Source organism: Salmo salar, chromosome 04 (assembly GCF_965601325.2).
Source record: "Salmo salar chromosome 04, fSalSal1, whole genome shotgun sequence".
NCBI lineage: Eukaryota > Metazoa > Chordata > Actinopteri > Salmoniformes > Salmonidae > Salmo > Salmo salar.
The window spans coordinates 33,949,776-33,972,522 of NC_138294.1; the positions used below are offsets into that span (position 1 = coordinate 33,949,776).

Consider the following 22,747-nt stretch of genomic DNA (forward strand, 5'->3'; position numbering starts at 1 on the left):
ACCCGCAAAACACCAGTCTCAATATCAACAGTGAAGAGGCGACTCTGTGATGCTGGCCTTAGTCATGACATCATCCCCACAGTGACCGTACAGACAACCCCAGCCAGAAGCCATTGATTACAGGCAACATCCGCGTTGAGCTAAAGGGTAGAGCGGCCGCTTTCAAGGAGCTGCCGCTTTCACGTGAGTAGAGCTGCCGCTTTCACGTGAGAATGCTATTTGCATGGGTCCTCAGATCCTCAAAAAGTTCTACAGCTGCACCATCGAGAGCATCCTAACTGGTTGCATCACTGCCTGGTATGGCAACTGCTCGGCCTCCGACCGCAAGTCCCTACAGAGGGTAGTGCGTATGGCCCTGTACATCACTTGGGCCAAGCTTCCTGCCATCCAGGACCTCTATACCAGGCGGTGTCAGAGGAAGGCCCTAAAAATTGTCAAAGACTCCAGCCACCGTAATCATAGACTATTCTCTGCTAACGCACGGCAAGCGGTACCGGAGCTTCAAGTCTAGGTCCAAAAGGCTTCTTAACAGCTTCTACCCCTAAGCCATAAGTCTCCTGAACAGCTAATCAAATGGCTACCCAGAGTATTTGCTTTGCCCCCATCCCCTTCTTTTACGCTGCTGCTACTCTGTTTATTATCTATGCATAGTCACTACCTACATATAGATATTACCTCAATTACATCCACTAACCTGTGCCCCAGCACATTGACTCTGTACCGGTACCCCCTGTATTTTGCCTCACTACTGTTATTTTACTGCTGCTCTTGAATTATTTGTTACTTTTATTTCTTATTTTTTTTAGGTATTTTTATTAAAATGTCATTGTTGGTTAGGGGCTTGTAAGTAAGCATTTCACTGTAAGGTCTACTACACCTGTTGTATTCGGCACATGTGACAAATAGCATTTGATTTGATTTGATAAATACTTGCCCACTCCCCCTTGAGGACACGTGATTGCACATACCAATAGCCTACAAATGGCCACTTGCATTAATGAACAGGAATGGTTATGAATGAGATCGTGAATGGTCACTTCTGGTGTTTTTCCTAATTTTGGGGATAGAGTCTGAAAACCAGTTTGTCATCATCCAGCTCACCCATGACCTCACCGGCACTAATGAGAAAAACATCATATCCCATGAATCCTCAAAGAGAGAAGGGGGACGTACTGTTGCAGCGCAAGCTCGAGCAGCCAATTCCTGTCCAGTGGCCATATTGAAATCTCAAGTCTATTAGGACTCTGAAGGTACTGGGTGGTTGTCTAACTGGAAGTCTTTAAAATATCGTCCATTTATACCAGAGGGATTTGAGCCAGACATTCCACCTGAGACCCTGCCTGTACTGGACGGCAAGTTGTCTCTGACTTTTGTGGGAAAATGAGTCCAACCGATGCTAAACGAGGTGCTAAACGCAGGAAGAACAAGCGGGGCGGTGGCAGCAGTAGCTGCAGTAGTACTGTCTGCAGTACCAGTGGCAAGGCCGGGGTTTCAGCCACGGACCTGAGTCTTCAAGCCACGGCAACACCCGTGTCTACCATGGGCTTTCTGACATCAGGGAGCTCTGGAAATGGGAACATGGGCTCTATAACAGGCCTGAACGGAGAGGTGAGAATATACAGTTGACGTGTTGAACACTAACGTAAGAGATTTTGATTACACATAATCGACAGACATTTGAGGCCTGACATTCTTCAGAAGCTAGCCCAGCTACCGAGGAAGATAGCTAGTTAATGTTAGTTAGCTAACGTTAGCTAACTCGGGAAATGGGAACCTGACGTCGACAACAGCCAACAAGTTAGTTTAGCAGACTAACTACGTTAGTAAGCTTTCTATATACGGTAATGCGTTAGTTATAACTTTAGCTACTTGCTCAATTTTAAAATAAACTAGACCGGCTGACGTTTCTAGCTATCTTGTTCTAGCTACTCTACAACCACAATGTTGACAGCCCGAAAATAGCCGATTTTGCTTACTCGACAGTCGTTATCTTATTATCTAACTGTTCGCGACGTTGTGGGAGTGGATGTTTGTTACTTGTTAGATGGATACTAACGTTAGCGTGTAAACTAACGTTAGCTATGACCAAACTGACCATCGCCACTGCACTGTGTCCTTAAACTGAAGTGTCTCTTGTACCTGACTAGCAGCTAGGTACAGTATGTAGCTTGTTAACAATGCGCAACAATTTGGACAGCCAGTTGGCTGTCATTTCTTGTCTGACGTTTTCATATTCACAATTTTAGCAGGAGTAGTAGGTCTCCAGACTAACGTTACTGTACTGTTTACAAACATGAAGTCTCAGTCGAGTCGGTCAGTGTCATCGGATTAGCCTGCTAAGTAACAGTAGGCCTATAGTTCGTTTACTCATACCAATTATTTAATAGGAAGGTCATTACTAGTTAGGTCGTCCACGGTGTTTACAGACAAGAATAATGTGTAAGACAACTGCAAGACTACTGTCACACAGCCAAGTGAGCCAAATTACTTCCACGATCCTGCGTTATACCAATGGTATAGCAAACATTGCAACATTACATACTTGGCTGTCAAATTGTATATTGAGTGTCTTGCTTTACTCATGGTTTCTTGTCTCGTCTCCATAGCTATGCTTTGTCAGTCTTCTCTATATCACAACAATAGCCAGGGAAACAACATCCACTAATCACCAAAGACTAGGCCTATCATGTGTATGTCACATTGGCTGCGACTAGGACTTCCTCATATGATGAGCCAATAGTCCCAAACAAGTCCATAATGCAGACTTATTAATAACTTGCATACCTAGTCACTGTCTAAGCAAATCCAAGGAAAGTCTGATTTGTGTAAAATGCAATGCATTGTATTGCAGTCACTCAGTTTCATTAGCCTAGCTAGCTTATATGCCAGACAGTTTCCCCATCATTTGGGATGTAGACAAAGGTTCCATATAATAAATCAGGAGAAGAACGCATATTGTGAATACTGATTGTGGCAAATTTTTACTTTGTGAACCCTTGATCCCGATTCTTACAAATTGCTATGATCCATCTATAGAACGGATGTAAGCCCCAGAATATAGGCCTAGCAACATCAGAGTTATGATAGTGGTCTTAATGTTTCTTTCTTTGAAAGCTCAAGATGAGATTAACTTATTGCCTAGGCCAGGCTACTTATGGGGAAGGAATTTGCCTAGATCTGCTCAGCATTTACACTAGTCAGGGCTATTATTTCCATCTAAGAAGTAATATAATATTCTCATAACCTTTTGTTTACTAATAAGTGTGTTTTGATTCATTCTTCAGATGTTTACAAAATCTTTGCATAGTGCATACAAATCGAGACTACACTCTGCTTATGTAAAGATTGGCTGTTGAAGACAGAAACAGCAGGTGAACTTGCTGGCCGCGTCAATATACTGCTGCACCGAGCATTAATATGAAAAGTAATATCTGCGTATGTTCCTTGCAATATCGCCAGGACATATCATCAACTGCTTTGTGTTTTATTTGTTGTTCAAATAACATAATTCGGAGACAAACCTTAATTGTGTGTGGCCAAGTAGCCCCCAGCCAGGTCAAGCGCTAACATACTTCAGATATCCTTGTAATAGACGCTTGGCATCGGTGCTAATGAGAGGGGTGACTCCGGAGGTGTTGGTTCATGTCGGGCCCTTTGTGTCCTCCAGGTCTCTATGAACGGTAACGTTACACCACAGTTTTCGGAGGGGCCAGTGAATTCCGACTTCTCTGGAGTCCTTCAGGTAATGCATCACTCACTGTCTCTGCAGCTACTCCTGTTAGGCCTACGGTAACATAGATCAGCATCAGCTTATCTGTTATGAGTATCACTGGGTGGACTGAAAAGCCCCGGGTGGCATTCAGTAGGCACAAAATGTATGAAAAAGTTTTGAAATGGGAAAGGCCCATCCTAAACGTTATGACCAATAATAACTTTACCAATCAGTTTCTAATTTTAAAACATTTTCCACCTGTTTGTGCTTACTGCTCATGACCCTGTCTTAACTAACTTTAGAACCTGCCTAGGTAGGCTACATATTGGAGCACTAGTTAGTAGCTACTGGTTACTGCCACTACAGTAGTGCTACACACACTCGTCTAACTGACATCCACTCCGTCTCCAACCACCAGACCCCGTTCACATTTGGCCTGAGCCAGAGGGCCCCATATTCCACCACCGGCGACCGCTGCCTCCTGTGCCGGAGTGAGCGCAAGCCAGACGGCACCCTCCATCCTGACGCGATGCTCCCCGGGGCGGGGCCGAACGGTATGGCACAGCCCCCCAAGTCCCCCAGCGCTCTGCAGCTGCCCCTGTGGGTGTGCCCCGACTGCCGGCGCACGGTGGAGAAGGAGGACCGCCACGCCTCCCTGGAGCAGTCGCTGGTGGTGAGTCACCACAGGCTGGTGGAGGGGTGTGGGTGGGTGGGTGGGTGGGTGGAGGGAGGGAGGGAGAAGTAGGGTGGTGAAAAGGTGATGCTGGACCAATAAACTGAATGACAAAGGCTGTTTAAGTGGATGTTTGTGTACAGTTAGTGGCTAGCCAAGCCCTAGATAGATGCAGGCAGGCATTGGTGGATTATATCAAGTAACAGAAACATTTTGTCTAGGCCTTTCAACGTGTGTTGCATTATGAGGGTGAACATTTTCTGTCTTGCACCTCCAGGTCGACTGCATGAACTTCACAAAAACCATGTGATCAAAGGTCATTCAGTTTTTTTATGAAGTCGCCTTCAAGTCGCTGCAGTTGCTTCTCACCAACTGCACCATGCAGCCATCACCTGCGTTGTGGGAGGCACTATTTGTCAACCAATCATTAGGGTGTTTTTGGTTGAACCACGCGAAAGTGACCAAAGACGTGACTGAAACGGGAACCAATTTTACTGCGATTCTAAAGAAACAAGGGATCCAAACGAAAGTGATATTTGAGACCTCTGTAATCAATCCATTTTACACAAGTTATGTTTTCAGTTTGTGAGTGTGATATGAGGGTATAGACATATTTATAAAGAACATTTTTATAAGCAGTAGCAGCTATGTTGACACTTCCATGTTGATCTGAGCCTTGTCAACTTTCGTCTACAGTCGGCTTTGTTAGCGTTACTGCTCGAACACATCCATAGAGTCGGCGCGAGAGAGAGAGATGGCGACAGGTATACTAAAGGTAGATTACAACAAGGAATAAAGAGGTTCAGAGGGCTTGTAGGTGACTGCAATTACGCATCTGTGTGGAACGGGTCGGTCTGTCTCTCTTTCGCTGTGTTCGAGAGCATCAAATCGGTGATGCATTGTGGTAAATGGTGACTGACTAATCTACAAATAATGAGTAGTTATTTATGATACAAGGTCATTTGTAGATCAGTCAGCGGACTGATCTACAAATGACCCGTACCACACAGACGCGTACCACACACAGAGAAAGCGGAGGAAACAGGCAAGCTACAGGTGGAGTGTAACAAGGAGCAGAAACACCTGAGTCCTGACCAAACACACACATTGTAAAACATTAGTTTCCCTCTGTTCGATGACTCAGCATTATAGAGGCTTTGGCTCCTCCTTTACTATCAGCAGGAGATAATAACCTCAGACAGAAAGCCACACCAGTGTTTAGACGTCTCTCTTGCTGATGACATGTTAGTGGCTGTTCCGCATACACTGCCTTGCCTCACTCATAAGAGCCACTCTGTGTTGGCGACGTGTAGCAGCTAATTGCTAGGCTAAATGAATTCGAAAGTTGGGAAGAGCCCGACAATTCCTGGAGTGCCCCTCTGGCCTGGAATGCGCTTGTTTTTATTTCCCTTTCTTTTTCTGCTATTTTGCTTGATGACGTTCTCTAATTTCTCTCCTGTTCTGAAATTTTGTCTCTAGTCTATTATAATGAGCATCGATCTCTGTGCACTTTGCTGCAGTGAAATACTTCAGAGTACAGACCTAAGGCGACAGTTGGTAACGTTAAGTCACCTTTATGGTCGCTCTTGGTTTCATTATCACAGCTTTTTTGCACGCTCTGATGCCCTGTAATTTCTCATTCCCCCAGAGCCAAGACTTCCTGTTGCACATGCCTGTGGGTAACGGAGGCTTGGGCCAGGAGCTGCCCGCCGCAGGGGGCAGACTGACCAATGGTGGCACACCCCCAACCCTCCCCACTCTCCCTGTCCCAGACCTCACCACCCCTATGACCGCTGACACCGTGTGCAGTTGTGAGGCCTGCAACGAGAGACGGTGAGCATCCTTTTTAGCATTTGTGGTGGTCACTAAATGACCACGCTAGAAAGGACGAAAGTGTCTATCGTTTGACATGTTGAGCTAGCCTAGTATATCAGCTATGTGTTCAGGAAGTTTCTAGAAGCCGCCACCTGTGCTACCATTTTTTTTAGCATTGTCAGATAATAACTAATCTCGTCCACCAGCCGGCTCTATCTTTCTCTCTAACAGTCTGGTTTCACAGCGCCTCAGAACGGGACTTGACTGTAAATCGATGGACTAAACAACTGCTGGTTTTATTGGCTGATCTCTCAGTCCATCAGCATCTTGTTTTCTTTTTCTTTCAAATACTTTAACTGAGATTGAGCTTGCCTGGTGATATGGAACCAATGGGATAGTCTCAAAAGTGCAAACACCGCCCATCTAGCACTCCAGGCAGGCTCAATGAAATGCTCAACATTTCAATGAATGCAAATACTATTTTAAAGTTGCACAATGCAGAAAACGCTCCGCCATTTCCTGTTTGCTAAAACTCGAATAGTTCACCAAATTTTTGTTTATGCGACAAAATAAGCTAGTATAGTGTAGAGAATCATTGTACCATCTAAACCACTGTGAAATATATCTTCCGTAATCAAAAAATGCTGTTTTAGCTGTTTGAAGCTGGTGTACAAAACCGAAAGTCAAAGAATGGTAGATCTATAACTCAGATTTCTATGTGAATTTGGTTGGGTTGCCCAAAAAGTTACATATTTCCACTTTAACCCATGACTGATATCCAGTCCCTCCAAGATCTGCGAAGTATTTTTGTTATCTGTGGCCAACAATTCTTGATTTTTGCAGCGGCTTTCTATGAAATTTGGCGAAGAGTTTTGTTGTTTGTCATGTTCATTTAATATGAAGCTTTAAGAAGTAATATGTGCTCAGCCTGCAGCATGATCTATTTTCTTGTGCGCACATATGATAAACAGTTGTTGGTCTGAACACGTCTATGAGACGGAGGAGCATGTATCAATCCTTCACTGCAATTCATTTATTTTACTCCAGCCAGCAGTTCAATCAAAATAATAATGATTCTCAAATCAGTCAAGTCATTTAAAAAGAACGACTCATTTGCGATCTGCACATCACTACCACAGATTTCCCTGCTTTTGCTTCGGTCACGGTGATCTGCGTCTGCTGTGGTGGCTGTTCGGACCAGAGTATGTGAGCGGAGCTGGAGCGGAGCGTGCCCAATTTGACTGGTGCGAGATTCCCAAAGGCTGGCCTTCTCACCAGCTCCAATTTTGCTCCAGTAGCGCTCACTTCACCAGCTCGGGGCATGCCGGCCCAGGATGAATTTGTAGTCTACTTGTGTTCTGCTTTAGCTACTGTGATGGAGTTCACTAAATATTTTCATAAATTAACTGATACATCAAGGTGACTTACAAAGATGCGGACCAAGAGCAAGAGAGGGAGTGCAGTGATGTAGTGTCCACAACTAAAGAATCTTTGTGGAATCACAAAAACATGGTGTACTTACTACCTGTACACAGTGGTGGAAAAAGTACCCAATTGTCATACTTGAGTAAAAGTAATGATACCTTAATAGAAAACGACTCAAGTGAAAGTCACCCAGTAAAATACTACTTGAGTAAAAGTCAAAGTATTTGGTTTTAAATATTCTTAAGTATCAAAAGTAAATGTAAATGCTAAAATATACTTAAGCATCAAATGTAAAATTAGAAATCATTTCAAATTCCTTACATGAAGCACACCAGACTGCACCATTTTCTTGTTTTTTTTAACCAGGGGCATACTCCCAACACTCAGACAAAATTTACAAACGAAGCATGTGTGTTTCGTTTGTAAATTATGTAGGGATGATCCGGGATGTTCTCTTAATAAGTGTGTGAATTTAACCAATTTCCTGTCCTGCTAAGCATTCAGAATGTAATGAGTACTTTTTGGTGTCAGGGAAAATGTATGGAGTAAAAAGTACATTTTCTTTAGGAATGTAGTGAAGTAAAAGTTGTCAAAAATATAAATTGTAAAGTACAGATATCCCAAAAAACTACTGAAGTAGTACTTTAAAGTATTTTTACTTAAGTATTTTACACCTCTGTGTGTACATGCTAAAAGAAAGGAACGAGTTGGGTAGATAACTAAGTGCGTCATTAACAAAGTATTTATAAACAAAAAATCTGATCTCTTAAACTTCTTCTTCTAGCTATACAATAGACCATCCTTGTTTCATTTGTATTTCATTCTAAGTATGTCACATCCTATATGTGAAATTTATATACTAATGATTTAATACAACTAAATGTTTAAATGCTGAGCGCTTAATGTCCCTACCACCCTATTGTGTTGCACTCGCAAATGCTTCACAATGTATTTCTTTGTAGGCTATAGCCTTGAAATAATTGGAATAATATAGCCTGAATAATTCATTTTAGGCTCCCTGTCTGGCTCTTGACCTATTTGCTGTTTTAATATAACATGAAATTATTTAGGCTTATTACATTCATCTTTTCATGTTTAATAAAATACTTTTCATTCAAATCCATATGGTTTGGTTTTAATGCTTAAAAACCAATTGGTAGGTCCAGGTAGTCACAAAAATAGATGATGTTGGTTAAATTGTGATTTTAATTAATAGAGCGAAATTTGAGCGGCAGTTTCTTTTTTTCCCCCCATTTTTTGTGGAGAGGTTTTTAGCTGAGCGGTAGGAAACCGCTCAGCTCCTCTCACATGCTCTGATTTGTACCTTCTTTTCACATGCTTTGCTGGCTCTTGTGTTCCAGCACAGCATCGCACTGAGTGCAAAACAATTTGCCCCCATTTTCATGTAAAACATTTGGAAATCATTTTGCACTGTCTTTAACTATGATTTTTGTTTGTTTGTCATTTACATGAGATGGATTCCTGTTCATTGTTCTGCCTGTCAGTCTTAATCTGTCAGTAATCAACCATAGGCTTCACACGCTGACAGAGGGGGAGTTTGTTGATGTTTTATTGGGCTGTTTTCCATGGTAACAGTGATCAAAATTGCTAACCCTCTTTTGATTGGACACTTGTGCAGTGATTGGTCAAAATTGCGAGCTCTTGCATAAATTTGTGGATTTGTTGATTTTGTTTTGAATTATGAGATCGCAGAATTTTTGAATCCCGGAGGGACTGAATATCAGCCCTTTAAAAGAGGAACATGGATGCACAGACGCACTAATACTTCTACCAAATGGGTTGTATTCATATAGTAAATGAAGTAGGAAATGCTCATTTTGGTTTTCTGTCTCAATGTTTTAGTGTTTTCTGTTGCTTGCCCTAATGAACATGACCCTGGGTCCCTTGTATAAGCGCACCCAGTGTCCTCTCACTGATGCATCACAATTACCTCTTTTGGCCTTTACCCCCTCCAGGGAGGTTTCGGCCGAGTCAGAGCGTGAGTCCCAGCTGCTGCAGAACCACTGGTCGGAGGTACGCTACCTAGTGCGGTGCATCTACCGCCAGACAGGCACGCCGCTGGCCGACGACCACGACCAGCCCCTTGACCGCGACAAGGAGGGCATGAAGGAGCTGGTGGACAGGTATGACCCAACTAGAGAAAAGGCAGCTTGTCTTCCACCCTCTTTCCCTCAGTCTGCCTCTGCATTTCTCCTTTCCCCCCTTCCTATTCCTTCCATTTTTCCTTCCCTCCTACATTCCTTTACACCCTCTCCTTCCTACCCTCCATCTCTCGCTGCTTCCTGCCTCATTCCTTTCTTTCCATTTGCCCTCCATGCTCTCTCCCATCCCTACCATCCTCTTTTCACTTCCATCTTCAAGATGATCAGTTATCTGACAAGAGTACCAGAGTAATCATTGAGTGGTTACCTCACATTCCCTTATCCAATTTTTCCAGATAAGAGATTACCTTCAGAAAATGGTTAGCCATTTCAGAGGCTAAACCTTCCTCTGTGCTACTACTTGGGGCTAGGCCATTTGTTACTTTGTACCAGGAAAACTAAATCAAACTCAAGTTATTTGAAAGTGTTTGAGATGCATTTGACCCAGGACTGACCACCATAGATAATCCCTACAAGTATTAGCATATTTTGCTATTGTATTAGCCTATTGTACACTGGGTCTTATGACGTACATCTTGCCCACCTCCTGTTCAGGCTGTGCGAGAAGGACCCGTACCAGCTCTACCAGAGGCTGGAGCAGCAGGCCCGCGAGTATGTCCTAGAAATGAAGGTGCGCCTGCTCAAGCACCTGTCGACCGGCTCCAAGGCTGCGACGGCCGCCGCCCAGGGCCCCCCGCAGGCCCACCAGTTCATCTCGCTGCTCCTGGAGGAGTACAGTGCCCTCTGCCAGGCTGCGCGCACCATCAGCAGCTTCCTCCTCACCCTGGTGAGTCTTCCTCTGTTAGCGATAGCATTGAAGATAGCCTCATGTTAGCATAGTCTTAGACCAGTGGCTAACAAACAGTCTTGCGAAATACATTTCAGGTTTGGCGTTTCCGCTAGCCTTACTGTTAGTCTTACTGTTGGCCTTTCAATTATGCTTTGCATTAGCCTTTTGCGTTAGCCTTTGTGGTTACCTTTACGGTTGCCTTTGTGTTAGCCATTTTGTTAGCATCAGACTAGCACAGAGGGACAATGCTTTGTGCTGTTCAGTGTCTCTTTTAGAGGCTTAGCCTGAGTTTTGGCGACTACGTGAGTTAAACCAGACTTGCCCCCAATACATGAAGGCTAAAAAGTAGCGTTGCTTCAGTAACTCGCACAGGATTAACATAGGCTTTAGAATTTCCCTAGAACTCTGGGACAAGCCACAGACGGTGTCACAGAATGACTCATACTTTTTGGAAGCAGTACAGAGGTTTGTCTTAAAGTTGTCACCTTAGCTTAGGGACAATCGTCATCAGCCCAGACAGCTGCCACTGCTGTGGCTACACACACACACACACACACACACACACACACACACACACACACACACACACACACAGTGGGGTCCAGATTATTGACACCCTTGAAAAAGATGTGCAGAAATGACTGTATAAAAATAAATAATTTACATACTGAGCTACATTTTATGCTTAAAGAAATTAGTTCAATTATATTATTTTATACTAATACAAATCAAACTTTATTTGCCACATGCACCGAATACAACAAGTGTAGACTTTACCGTGAAATGCTTACTTACAAGCCCTTAATCAACAGTGCAGTTATAGAAGAAGAAAATATTTACCAAGTAGGCTAAAATAAAAATGTATAATAAAAAGTAACACAATAAGATTAACAATAACGAGGCTATATACGGGGGGCACCGGTACAGAGTCAGTGTGCAGGGGTACATTTACGTCATTTAGCAGACGGTCTTATCCAGAGCGACTTACAAATTGGTGCATTCACCTTATGATATCCAGTGGAACAACCATTTTACAATAGTACATCTATATATTTTTTGGAGGGGAGGGTAGGGGGAGGGTTAACAGGATTACTTAATCCTATCCCAGGTATTCCTTAAAGAGGTGGGGTCTCCAGAAGGTGGTGATTGACTCCGCTGTCCTGGCGTCGTGAGGGACCTTGTTCCACCATTGGGGTGCCAGAGCAGCGAACAGTTTTGACTGGGCTGAGCGGGAACTGTGCTTCCGCAGAGGTAGGGAGGCGAGCAGGCCAGAGGTGGATGAACGCAGTGCCCTTCTTTTGGTGTAGGGACTGATCAGAGCCTGAAGGTACGGAGGTGCCGTTCCCCTCACAGCTCCGTAGGCAAACACCATGGTCTTGTAGCAGATGCGAGCTTCAACTGGAAGCCAGTGGAGTGTGCGGAGGAGCGGGGTGACGTGAGAGAACTTGGGAAGGTTGAACACCAGACGGGCTGCGGCGTTCTGGATGAGTTGTAAGGGTTTAATGGCACAGGCAGGGAGCCCCGCCAGCAGCGAGTTGCAGTAATCCAGACCGGAGATGACAAGTGCCTGGATTAGGACCTGCGCCGCTTCCTGTGTAAGGCAGGGTCGTACTCTGCGAATGTTGTAGAGCATGAACCTACAGGATCGGGTCACCGCCTTGATGTTAGTGGAGAACGACAGGGTGTTGTCCAGGGTCACGCCAAGGCTCTTAGCACTCTGGGAGGAGGACACAATGGAGTTGTCAACCGTGATGGCGAGATCATGGAATGGGCAGTCCTTCCAGGGGAGGAAGAGCAGCTCCGTCTTGCCGAGGTTCAGCTTGAGGTGGTGATCCGTCATCCACACTGATATGTCTGCCAGACATGCAGAGATGCGATTCACCACCTGGTTATCAGAAGGGGGAAAGGAGAAGATTAATTGTGTGTCGTCTGCGTAGCAATGGTAGGAGAGACCATGTGAGGATATGACAGAGCCAAGTGACTTGGTGTATAGCGAGAATAGGAGAGGGCCTAGAACTGAGCCCTGGGACACCAGTGGTGAGAGCACGTGGTGCGGAGACGGATTCTCACCACGCCACCTGGTAGGAGCGACCTGTCAGGTAGGACGCAATCCAAGAGTGAGCCGCGCCGGAGATGCCCAACTCGGAGAGGGTGGAGAGGATGATCTGATGGTTCACAGTATCAAAGGCACCAGATAGGTTTAGAAGGATGAGAGCAGAGGAGAGAGAGTTAGCTTTAGCAGTGCGGAGAGCCTCCGTGACACAGAGAAGAGCAGTCTCAGTTGAATGACCAGTCTTGAAACCTGACTGATTTGGATCGAGAAGGTCATTCTGAGAGAGATAGCAAGAGAGCTGGCCAACGACGGCACGCTCAAGAGTTTTGGAGAGAAAAGAACAATATAGCACAGTATTTGAAATATTTTATAGTTATTTTTTCTTACCTTTATCAAGGGTGTCAATCATTTTGGACCGCACAGTCAAAGGATTTTCAGTTTTGTATTTATTTAGTTAACAGATAGTGATAGATGATGATAGTGGGGAAAGACAGAGAGGTTGTGTCAAACGGCCGGATTCGACCCTATGCAAACACAGTAGACGTGTGCTGGAGGCTGCGGCATTACCGCTAGACCGGCCAGGCCGCATAAACTTGGTTTCTAACTCTCTTCTTGTCTCGGTTCCACAGGAGAACGAACACCTGCAGAAGTTCCAGGTGACGTGGGAGCTGCACAACAAGCACCTTTTTGAGAACCTGGTGTTCTCCGAGCCCATCCTGCACAGCAGTTTACCTGCACTGGTTGCACAGCTGAGGTAAGACTGAGTCGAATGACAAAACAGCCATTAAGAAGAGGATTTCTCCATAATGCTATTGACGTTATTTTTTTAAATATTTTTTTTATTTCACCTTTATTTAACCAGGTAGGCTAGTTGAGAACAAGTTCTCATTTGCAACTGCGGCCTGGCCAAGATAAAGCGTAGCAATTCGACACATACAACAACACATGGAATAAACAAAACAGTCAATAATACAGTAGAACAAAAGAAAACAAGTCTGTATACAGTGAGTGCAAATGTAAGTTAAGGCAATAAATAGGCCATGGTGGCGAAGTAATTACAATATAGCAAGTAAACACTGGAATGGTAGATGTGCAGAAGATGAATGTGCAAGTAGAGATACTGGGGTGCAAAGGAGCAAGATAAATAAATACAGTATGGGGTTGAGGTAGGTAGATAGATGGGCTGTTTACAGATGGGCTATGTACAGGTGCAGTGATCTGTGAGCTGCTCTGACAGCTGGTGCTTAAAGCTAGTGAGGGAGATATGAGTCTCCAGCTTCAGAGACTTTTGCAGTTTGTTCCAGTCAATGGCAGCAGAGAACTGGAAGGAAAGGCGGCCAAGGCAGGAATTGGCTTTGGGGGTGACCAGTGAGATATACCTGCTGGAGCGCATGCTACGAGTGGGTGCTGCGATGGTGACCAGTGAGCTGAGATAAGGCAGGGCTTTACCTAGCAGAGACTTGTAGATAACCTGTAGCCAGTGGGTTTGGCGACGAGTATGAAGCGAGGGCCAACCAACGAGAGCGTACAGGTCGCAATGGTGGGTAGTGTATGGAGCTTTGGTGACAAAACGGATGGCACTGTGATAGACTGCATCCAGTTTGTTGAGTAGAGTGTCAGAGGCTATTTTATAGATGACATCACCAAAGTCGAGGATCGGTAGGATGGTCAGTTTTACGAGGGTGTGTTTGGCAGGATGAGTGAAGGATGCTTTGTTGCGATATAGGAAGCCGATTCTAGATTTAATTTTGGATTGGAGATGCTTAATGTGAGTCTGGAAGGAGAGTTTACAGTCTAACCAGACACCCAGGTATTTGTAGTTGTCCACGTATTCTAAGTCAGAGCCGTCCAGAGTAGTGATGCTGGGCGGGCGAGCAGGTTCGGGCAGTGATCGATTGAATAGCATGCATTTAGTTTTACCTGTGTTTAAGAAAAGTTGGAGGCCACGGAAGGAGAGTTGTATAGCGTTGAAGCTCGTCTGGAGGTTAGTTAACACAGTGTCCAAAGAGGGGCCAGCAGTATACAGAATGGTGTCGTCTGCGTAGAGGTGGATCAGAGAATCACCAGCAGCAAGAGAAACATCATTGATGTATACAGAGAAGAGAGTCGGCCCCAGAATTGAACCCTGTGGCACACCCATAGAGACTGCCAGAGGTCTGGACAACAGGCCCTCCGATTTGACACACTGAACTCTATCAGAGAAGTAGTTGGTAAACCGGGCGAGGCAATCATTTGAGAAACCAAGGCTGTCGAGTGTGCAAATAAGAATGTGGTGATTGACAGAGTCGAAAGCCTTGGCCAGGTCGATGAATACGGCTGCACAGTAAAGTCTCTTATCTATGGCGGTTATGATGTCGTTTAGGACCTTGATCGTGGCTGAGGTGCACCCATGACCAGCTCTGAAACCAGATTGCGTAGCGGAGAAGGTACGGTGGGATTCGAAATGGTCGGTAATCTGTTTGTTAACTTGGCTTTCGAAGACCTTAGAAAGACAGGGTAGGATAGATATAGGTCTGTAGCAGTTGGGGTCTAGAGTGTCACCCCCTTTTGAAGAGGGGGATGACTGTGGCAGCTTTCCAACCTTTGGGAATCTCAGATGATACGAAAGAGAGGTTGAACAGGCTAGTAATAGGGGTTGCAACAATTTCGGCAGATAATTTTAGAAAGAGAGGGTCCAGATTGTCTAGCCCAGCTGATTTGTATGGGCCCAGATTTTGCAGCTCTTTCAGAACATCAGCTATCTGCATTTGGGTGAAGGAGAAATGGTGGGGGCTTTGGCGGGTTGCTGTGGAGGGTGCCGGGCAGTTGACTGGGGTAGGGGTAGCCAGGTGGAAAGCATGGCCAGCCGTAGAGAAATGCTTATTGAAATTCTCAATTATAGTGGATTTATTGGTAACAGTGTTTCCTAGCCTCAGAGCAGTGGTCAGCTGGGAGGAGGTGCTCTTATTCTCCATGGACTTTACAGTGTCCCAGAACTTTTTTGAGTTAGTACTACAGGATGCAAATTTCTGTTTGAAAAAGCTAGCCTTAGCTTTTCTAACTGCCTGTGTATATTTGTTCCTAACTTCCCTGAAAAGTTGCAAATCACGGGGGCTATTCGATGCTAATGTAGTACGCCACAGGATGTTTTTGTGCTGGTCAAGGGCAGACAGGTCTGGAGTGAACCAAGGACTATATCTATTCCTAGTTCTACATTTTTTGAGTCGGGCATGCTTATTTAAGATGGTGAGGAAGGCACTTTTAAAGAATAGCCAGGCATCATCTACTGACGGGATGAGGTCCATGTCATTCCAGGATACCCCGGCCAGGTCGATTAGAAAGGCCTGCTCGCAGAAGTGTTTTAGGGAGCGTTTGACAGTGATCAGGGGTGGTCGTTTGGTCGCAGACCCATTACGGATGCAGGCAATGAGGCAGTGATCGCTGAGATCTTGATTGAAAACAGCAGAGGTGTATTTGGATGGCGAGTTAGTTAGGATGACATCTGAGGGTGCCCGTGTTTACGGATTTGGGGTTGTGCCTGGTAGGTTCATTGATAATTTGTGTGAGATTGAGGGCATCAAGCTTAGATTGTAGGATGGCCGGGGTGTTAAGCATGTCCCAGTTTAGGTCACCTAGTAGCACGAGCTCAGAAGATAGATGGGGGGCAATCAACTCACATATTGTATAGAGGTCGACCGATTATGATTTTTCACCACCGATACCGATTTATTGGAGGACCAAAAAGCCGTTACCGATTAATTGGCCGATTTGTATTTATTTATTTGTAATAATGACAAGTACAACAATACTGAATGAACACTTTTCACTTAATATAATACATCAATAAAATCAATTTAGCCTCAAATAAATAATGAAACATGTTCAATTTGGTTTAAATAATGCAAAAACAAAGTGTTGTAGAGCTAACGTTTAAGTGCCTTGCTCTCACATGGGAACATATGAAAGCAGGTGGTTCTTTTTAACATGAGTCTTCAATATTCCCAGGTAAGAAGTTTTAGGTTGTAGTTATTATAGGAATTATAGGACTATTTCTCTCTACGATTTGTATTTCATATACCTTTGACTATTGGATGTTCTTATAGGCACTTTAGTATTGCCAGTGTAACAGTATAGCTTCCGTCCCTCTCCTTGCTCCTACCTGGGCTCAAACCAGGAACACATCGACAACAGCCACCCTCGAAGCAGCGTTACCCATGCAGAGCAAGGGGAACAACTACTCCAAGTCTCAGAGCGAGTGACGTTTGAAACGCTATTAGCGCGCACCCCGCTAACTAGCTAGTCATTTCACATCGGTTACACCAGCCTAATCTTGGGAGTTGATAGGCTTGAAGGGGTGGGTATAATTTGTGGAACGTTCCAACAGGAATCTGTTCCAAAAAATGTAAAGTAAAAGGTTGCCAACCAACAACGCATACAAAGTAGCAACGCATACAAACCTAGCTAACTAGCTGCCGAATAGGCATCAACTCACCACGTAGCTTATTCTTAATGTTTGTCCATAGGCAACTAGAGTGAGGACAGACATTTTTCGGAATAAACGTGATGAGTTAAAAAAACGCAATGAAATAGACCACTCCCTACCCGGTATCTTATTCTTCTGCTATACAACTTTGTAAGCGTTGTTTTTTTGGCAAACTTGTTATTTACGAAGTTTTTGGAATAGATTCCTGTTGGAACGTTCCACGAATTATACCCACGCGGCTTGAAGTCATAAACAGCGCAATGCTTGAAGCACAGCGAAGGGCTGCTGGCAAAACGCACGAAAGTGCTGTTTGAATGAATGCTTACGAGCGTGCTGGTGCCTACCACCGCTCAGTCAGACTGCTCTATCAAATCATAGACTTAATTATAATATAATAAACACACAGAAATACGAGCCTTAGGTCATTAATATGGTCGAATCCGGAAACTATCATCTCGAAAACAAAATGTTTTTTCTTTCAGTGAAATACGGAACCGTTCCGTTTTTTATCTAACGGGTGGCATCCCTTAGTCTAAATATTCCTGTTACATTGCACAACCTTCAATGTTATGTCATAATTACGTAAAATTCTGGCAAATTAGTTCGCGACCAGCCAGGCGGCCCAAACTGTTGCGTATACCCTGACTGCGTGCAATGAACGCAAGATAAGTGACACAATTTCATGTTAGCAGGCAATATTAACTAAATATGCAGGTTTAAAAATATATACTTGTGTATTGGTTTTAAAGAATGGCATTGGTGTTTATGGTTAGGTACATTGGTGCAAGGACAGTGCTTTTTTCGCAAATACGCTTGTTAAATCAACACCCGTTTGTCGAAGTAGGTTGTGATTCAATGAGAAATTAACAGGCACCGCATCGATTATATGCAACGCAGGAGACGTTAGATAAACTAGTAATATCATCAACCATGTGTAGTTAACTAGTGATTATGTTAAGATTGATATTTTTTTATAAGATAAGTTTAATGCTAGTTAGCAACTTACCTTGGCTTCTTGCTGCCCTCGCATAACAGGTACAATCATCTCTTAAATAATTATGAATAGATCCACCATTGAGCACAAAAACAACACTTGTTACAGAATATTTTACAAAGAAATAACACCATGCCATGCAGGCTCCTCGTGGAGTGCAATGTAAGGCAGGTGGTTAGAGCATTGGACTAGTAAGGAAGGTTGCAAAAACGAATCCCCCCTGAACAAGGCAGTTAACCCCCGTTCCTAGGCCGTCATTGAAAATAAGAATGTGTTCTTAATCTGACTTGCCTAGTTAAATAAAGGTGTAAAAAACAAACAAACAAAAAAAATCTGCAAATTGGTGGCAAAAAAATACTGATTACCGATTTGTTATGAAAACTTGAAATCGGCCCTGATTAATCGGTCGACCTCTAATATGGTATCGAGGGCACAGCTGGGGGCAGAGGGAGGTCTTTCGCAAGCGGCAACAGTGAGAGACTTGTTTCTGGAAAGGTGAATTTTTAGAAGTAGAAGCTTGAATTGTTTGGGTACAGACTTGGATAGTAATACAGAACTCTGCAGGCTATCTTTGCAGTAGATTGCAACACCGCCCCCTTTGGGAGTTCTATCTTCGCAGAAAATGCTATAGTTAGCGATTGAGATTTCAGGGTTTTTGGTGGTTTTCCTAAGCCAGGATTCAGACACGGAGTTTTCCAAAGTATTTATGATTTTTATTTACAGATTACTGAGTAAAACAAACTTAGGGAGTAGGCTTCTAATGTTAACATGCATGAAACCAAGGCTTTTACAGTTACAGAAGTCAACAAATGAGAGCACCTGGGGAGTGATAGTGGAGCTAGGCACTACAGGTCCTGGATTAACCTCTACATCACCAGAGGAGAAGTAGGATAAGGGTACGGCTAAAGGCTATACGAACTGGCCGTCTAGCACGTTTGGGAGGAAGAGTAAAAGGAGCAGGTTTCTGGGCACGATAGCATAGATTCAAGGCATAGTGTACAGACAAAGGTAGGATGTGAGTACATTGGAGGTAAACCTAGGCATTGAGTAATGATGAGAGAGATATAGTCTCTAGAGACGTTTAATTAAACCAGGTGATGTCATCGCATATGTAGGAGGTGGAACAACATGGTTGGTTATTAAGGCATATTGAGCAGGGCTAGATGCTCTTCAGTGAAATAAGACAATCACTAACCAGTACAGTGGTGGACGAGGCATATTGATATTAGAGAGAGGCATGCGTAGCTAAGTGAACATATGGGTCCAGTGATTGGTTGGGCTGACTGGGGACACGGCGATTCAGACAGTTAGCAGGTCGATGCTAACAAGCTAACAGTTAGTAGGCCGGGGCTACACAAGCTAGCAATTAGCAGAACGGGGCTGGCAAGCTAGCAGTTAGCAGACCGGGTTAGCAAGCAAGCAGTTGGCAGACCGGGGCTAGCAGTTAGCAGACCGGGGCAGGCAAGCTAGCAGTTATCAGACCGGGGCTAGCAAGTTAGCCTTTGGGGGACGTCGCGATGGGGGTAAGTCTGTTTTTGCCTCTTCGTGCAGTGACGTCCATAGACCAGTCGTGGAATTAGTAGGGTTCCAAGTAGCTCTAGATAGCTAGCAGGCCGGTTAGCAGAATGGGCCTTCAGCGGGCGTCGCGCCTGAGGGGCCTGTTGGAATCCTCGGGCAGATTATGTCGGTATTCCAGTCGTAGAGGATCGGCGGGGTTCCGTGCCCCGTACCGGCAGTAGAAGGGGTCCGGATATTGTAGCCCAGGAGTGGGCTTCGGTGGTAGCACAGGAGCCCTGGCCGAGCTAGCTTCAGGCTAATTGGTGCTTGCTCCGGGATGGAAACGCTAGCCAGGAGTAGTCACCCGGGATTGCAGTTAGCTATTTGCGAAGATCCAGATGAAAATGGTCAGAGTTTGCGGTAGGAATCCGGGGATATGGGGGAAAAAATATATAAAATAATAATAGGTCCGTTATGCTCTGGTTTGAGTCACGTTATTCGAACTGGCGACAGCTTTCAGAGCTAAAGGTTAGCTGATGACCGCTAGCAATGGTTTGCTGACTGTTAGCTGGTAGGTAGTTAGCTGGCTAGCTTCAGTTGAGGGATTCCAGATCCGAAGTAAATAGAAATACTTTAGAAAAAATAAATAAAATCCACGCCACATTGGGTGAGGCGGATTGCAGGAGAGTATTTAGAAGTTGAGGTTTAGGAAAATATTTAAAAAAGATGCAAAGAAAAAGATAAATACATGGGACCCGACAGGACAAAGACATCTGACTGCTATGCCATCTTGGAAATCAGTTATTGAGGTGTATGCTTCTGTGAGGATTATTATATCATTGTTTTTGATGTCTCCCTATATAATCTCTTTTTGTTTGTCTTAGTATAGCAACATCATTAAACCTGGTCTATTCTCAAACCTAAATAGGCCATTGGTATGATAAACTGGCCTAGCTGTGTGTTTCCAATGTTTTCTTTAAAAAAATAATACAATTTCTGATTAGGCACGGCACGGCCTCCCACGACTCGTATAGCGAGGACATGTACAGGACCCTGCTGGAGAGCTACCAGCAGCTGGAGCAGGAGATGGCCACCGTGGCGGCCGAGTGGCAGGAGTGTGAGAAGAGGATTGACGACTACGTCGACGAACAGGTACACACACACCCACACACACACACAGACCGAGAGAAACACATCATATACACACAATTTCCATGTCTTTGCTACATTCCACGGGCTGTTCCTTGTGTGTGACAATGGAACTTAAATAAATGTCAATAACATATTGTGATGTCCTGAAGGTTTTTAACAAATGCATCTCCTTTGAATGGTTTTCTTTTGGTCTCTCTGATGCTTAACTATTTGTTTTTCTCTTTTTGGCAGCTGCTTTTTAAGGTGGAGAACCAGAATCTCACAAATCAACGGACAGAACCACATAAGTCTTTAATTAGCAAAAATGTAAGTGGTTTATCACACAACTAAATATTTTTTTTTTTTTTTTTTACTGTAGTTAACAGGATTGTCTAACACTTACCCCTATTATTTATGTCATATTATTTCTGTAGTCCAACAGAGAAAAGGTGATTTTACGTACTGTTATTTATTAAAAAGCTGACATGTTTCGACCTCAATCTGTCAAAGCTCATAATTGAAGTCTACCTATTTACAGACTTTGAAAACAAAACAACGGATGCTGAAGGAAGACTGGGAATTCTTTAAACAGAGGAGGTTTATAGAAGAACAGGTATGATGGACAAATAGTCTATAGAAATAGTTGATTTATTTGTGGAACTGGTCAGACAGATTTTGATGGTGTACCCTTTAAATCTCCTGTTCATGAATTTGATTTTGTCTTTGCAGTTAACCAACAGTAAGAAATCTTTAGCTGGTGACAGTAACTTTACAGACACGATGAGAATGCTCTCCTCTCGTCTCAGCATTCCAGACTGTCCAAATTGCAATTATCGAAGACGGTGAGTTTGGAGGATTCATTTTGCTTACAATTTACAGATGGTGTGTTTGTTTATTTGTAGTGTGTGTAAATAAAATACTACCTTTTTTTTTTTTTTTTTACCTATGTGGGTATTATATGACACAGTCCAATGAGACATTCAAACTTCGTGTGCTGGTATGTTTTTAATCCTTATTTATCAACCCAAAGTAGAACAAACCTATGTTTCTAGCCAGTACCCAGTGTTATTCAGTGACCCGAAAGGAAATGGGGTATACAAGTGTTTAGCATCTCATGAACCACATCACTATAATATATCAATCTTCTGAGATTTTCAGCTCGACCATAAAAAAGATGACCTAGAACACCACCACTGGCCACTTGCGAAACCACCTTTTTTAATTAACAACCATCCCTCCCCCAGATGCACCTGCGACGACTGCAGCCTCTCCCACATCCTGACGTGCGGCATTATGGACCCGCCCATTGCCGAGGACCTCCACATCAAGCTGCCGCTTCAGGCCACGGAGCCCCCACAGCACCGGGACTACCTGGCCGAGGTGCACCCCCCCAGTCTGTCCTCCGGGGGCAGCTCAGCCTCTGCTTCGGCCTCCAGCTCGCCCATCACCATACAGCAGCACTCGCGCCTCATCCTGCCAGAAGGGGTCGCCACCACCTTGTAAGTCCACCAGGGGTGGCGTGTTCTTTGTTGTAAAAATATGTATTTATTTATTCAGGAGATCATAGCAAATGTTTTTTCCAAACAAGACCTGAGTATATAATGTAAAGCAATAAAATATCATACAAAAAAAGCAATACATTACGATAATGTAATGTTATTTTTATATATATATATATATATATATAATATATCAAAGATATACATGACTAAAATGCACAAATAATGGCTTTATGAGTTCATGCTAGAGCTGGGACGATCATCTGAAATGATCAACACCGACCACTTTTTGCTGATATCGATCATTACTATAAATAACCTATAGGTCCCTACTAGAGAAATGTGAAGTATGAAATAAGTTTGCTAATACGTGTAATTGTTAATGGGACAATTGATAGCTACAACATTCAAAGTAGTAGTTTTATGGGTAATATTACAAAAAATAACTGTTACACATTAATGTTGTAAATGTATTGTTCAATTTATCATTCTTGTTATTCATCCAATTTATCGTGATGTGGATTTTTTTTGTCC

The 22,747-nt window shown here is 43.8% G+C and overlaps 1 protein-coding gene across 2 annotated transcripts in view; it reads left to right on the forward strand.

Annotated features, from left to right (window-relative positions):
* Nucleotides 1-1,191: 1,191 nt before the first annotated feature.
* Nucleotides 1,192-22,747, forward strand: part of LOC106602709 (protein FAM193A) — a 37,420-nt gene continuing 15,864 nt past the window's right edge. For both annotated transcript variants that reach the window (XM_082974355.1, XM_082974356.1), the window contains exons 1-12: nucleotides 1,192-1,608; nucleotides 3,668-3,742; nucleotides 4,131-4,385; nucleotides 6,034-6,218; nucleotides 9,602-9,769; nucleotides 10,343-10,574; nucleotides 13,260-13,384; nucleotides 20,588-20,735; nucleotides 20,967-21,041; nucleotides 21,253-21,327; nucleotides 21,444-21,556; nucleotides 21,959-22,213. In XM_082974355.1, coding sequence (XP_082830481.1) covers nucleotides 1,381-1,608; nucleotides 3,668-3,742; nucleotides 4,131-4,385; nucleotides 6,034-6,218; nucleotides 9,602-9,769; nucleotides 10,343-10,574; nucleotides 13,260-13,384; nucleotides 20,588-20,735; nucleotides 20,967-21,041; nucleotides 21,253-21,327; nucleotides 21,444-21,556; nucleotides 21,959-22,213 — 1,934 coding nt within the window. In that variant the 5' untranslated portion in view covers nucleotides 1,192-1,380. The remainder of the gene's footprint in view (nucleotides 1,609-3,667; nucleotides 3,743-4,130; nucleotides 4,386-6,033; nucleotides 6,219-9,601; nucleotides 9,770-10,342; nucleotides 10,575-13,259; nucleotides 13,385-20,587; nucleotides 20,736-20,966; nucleotides 21,042-21,252; nucleotides 21,328-21,443; nucleotides 21,557-21,958; nucleotides 22,214-22,747) is intronic.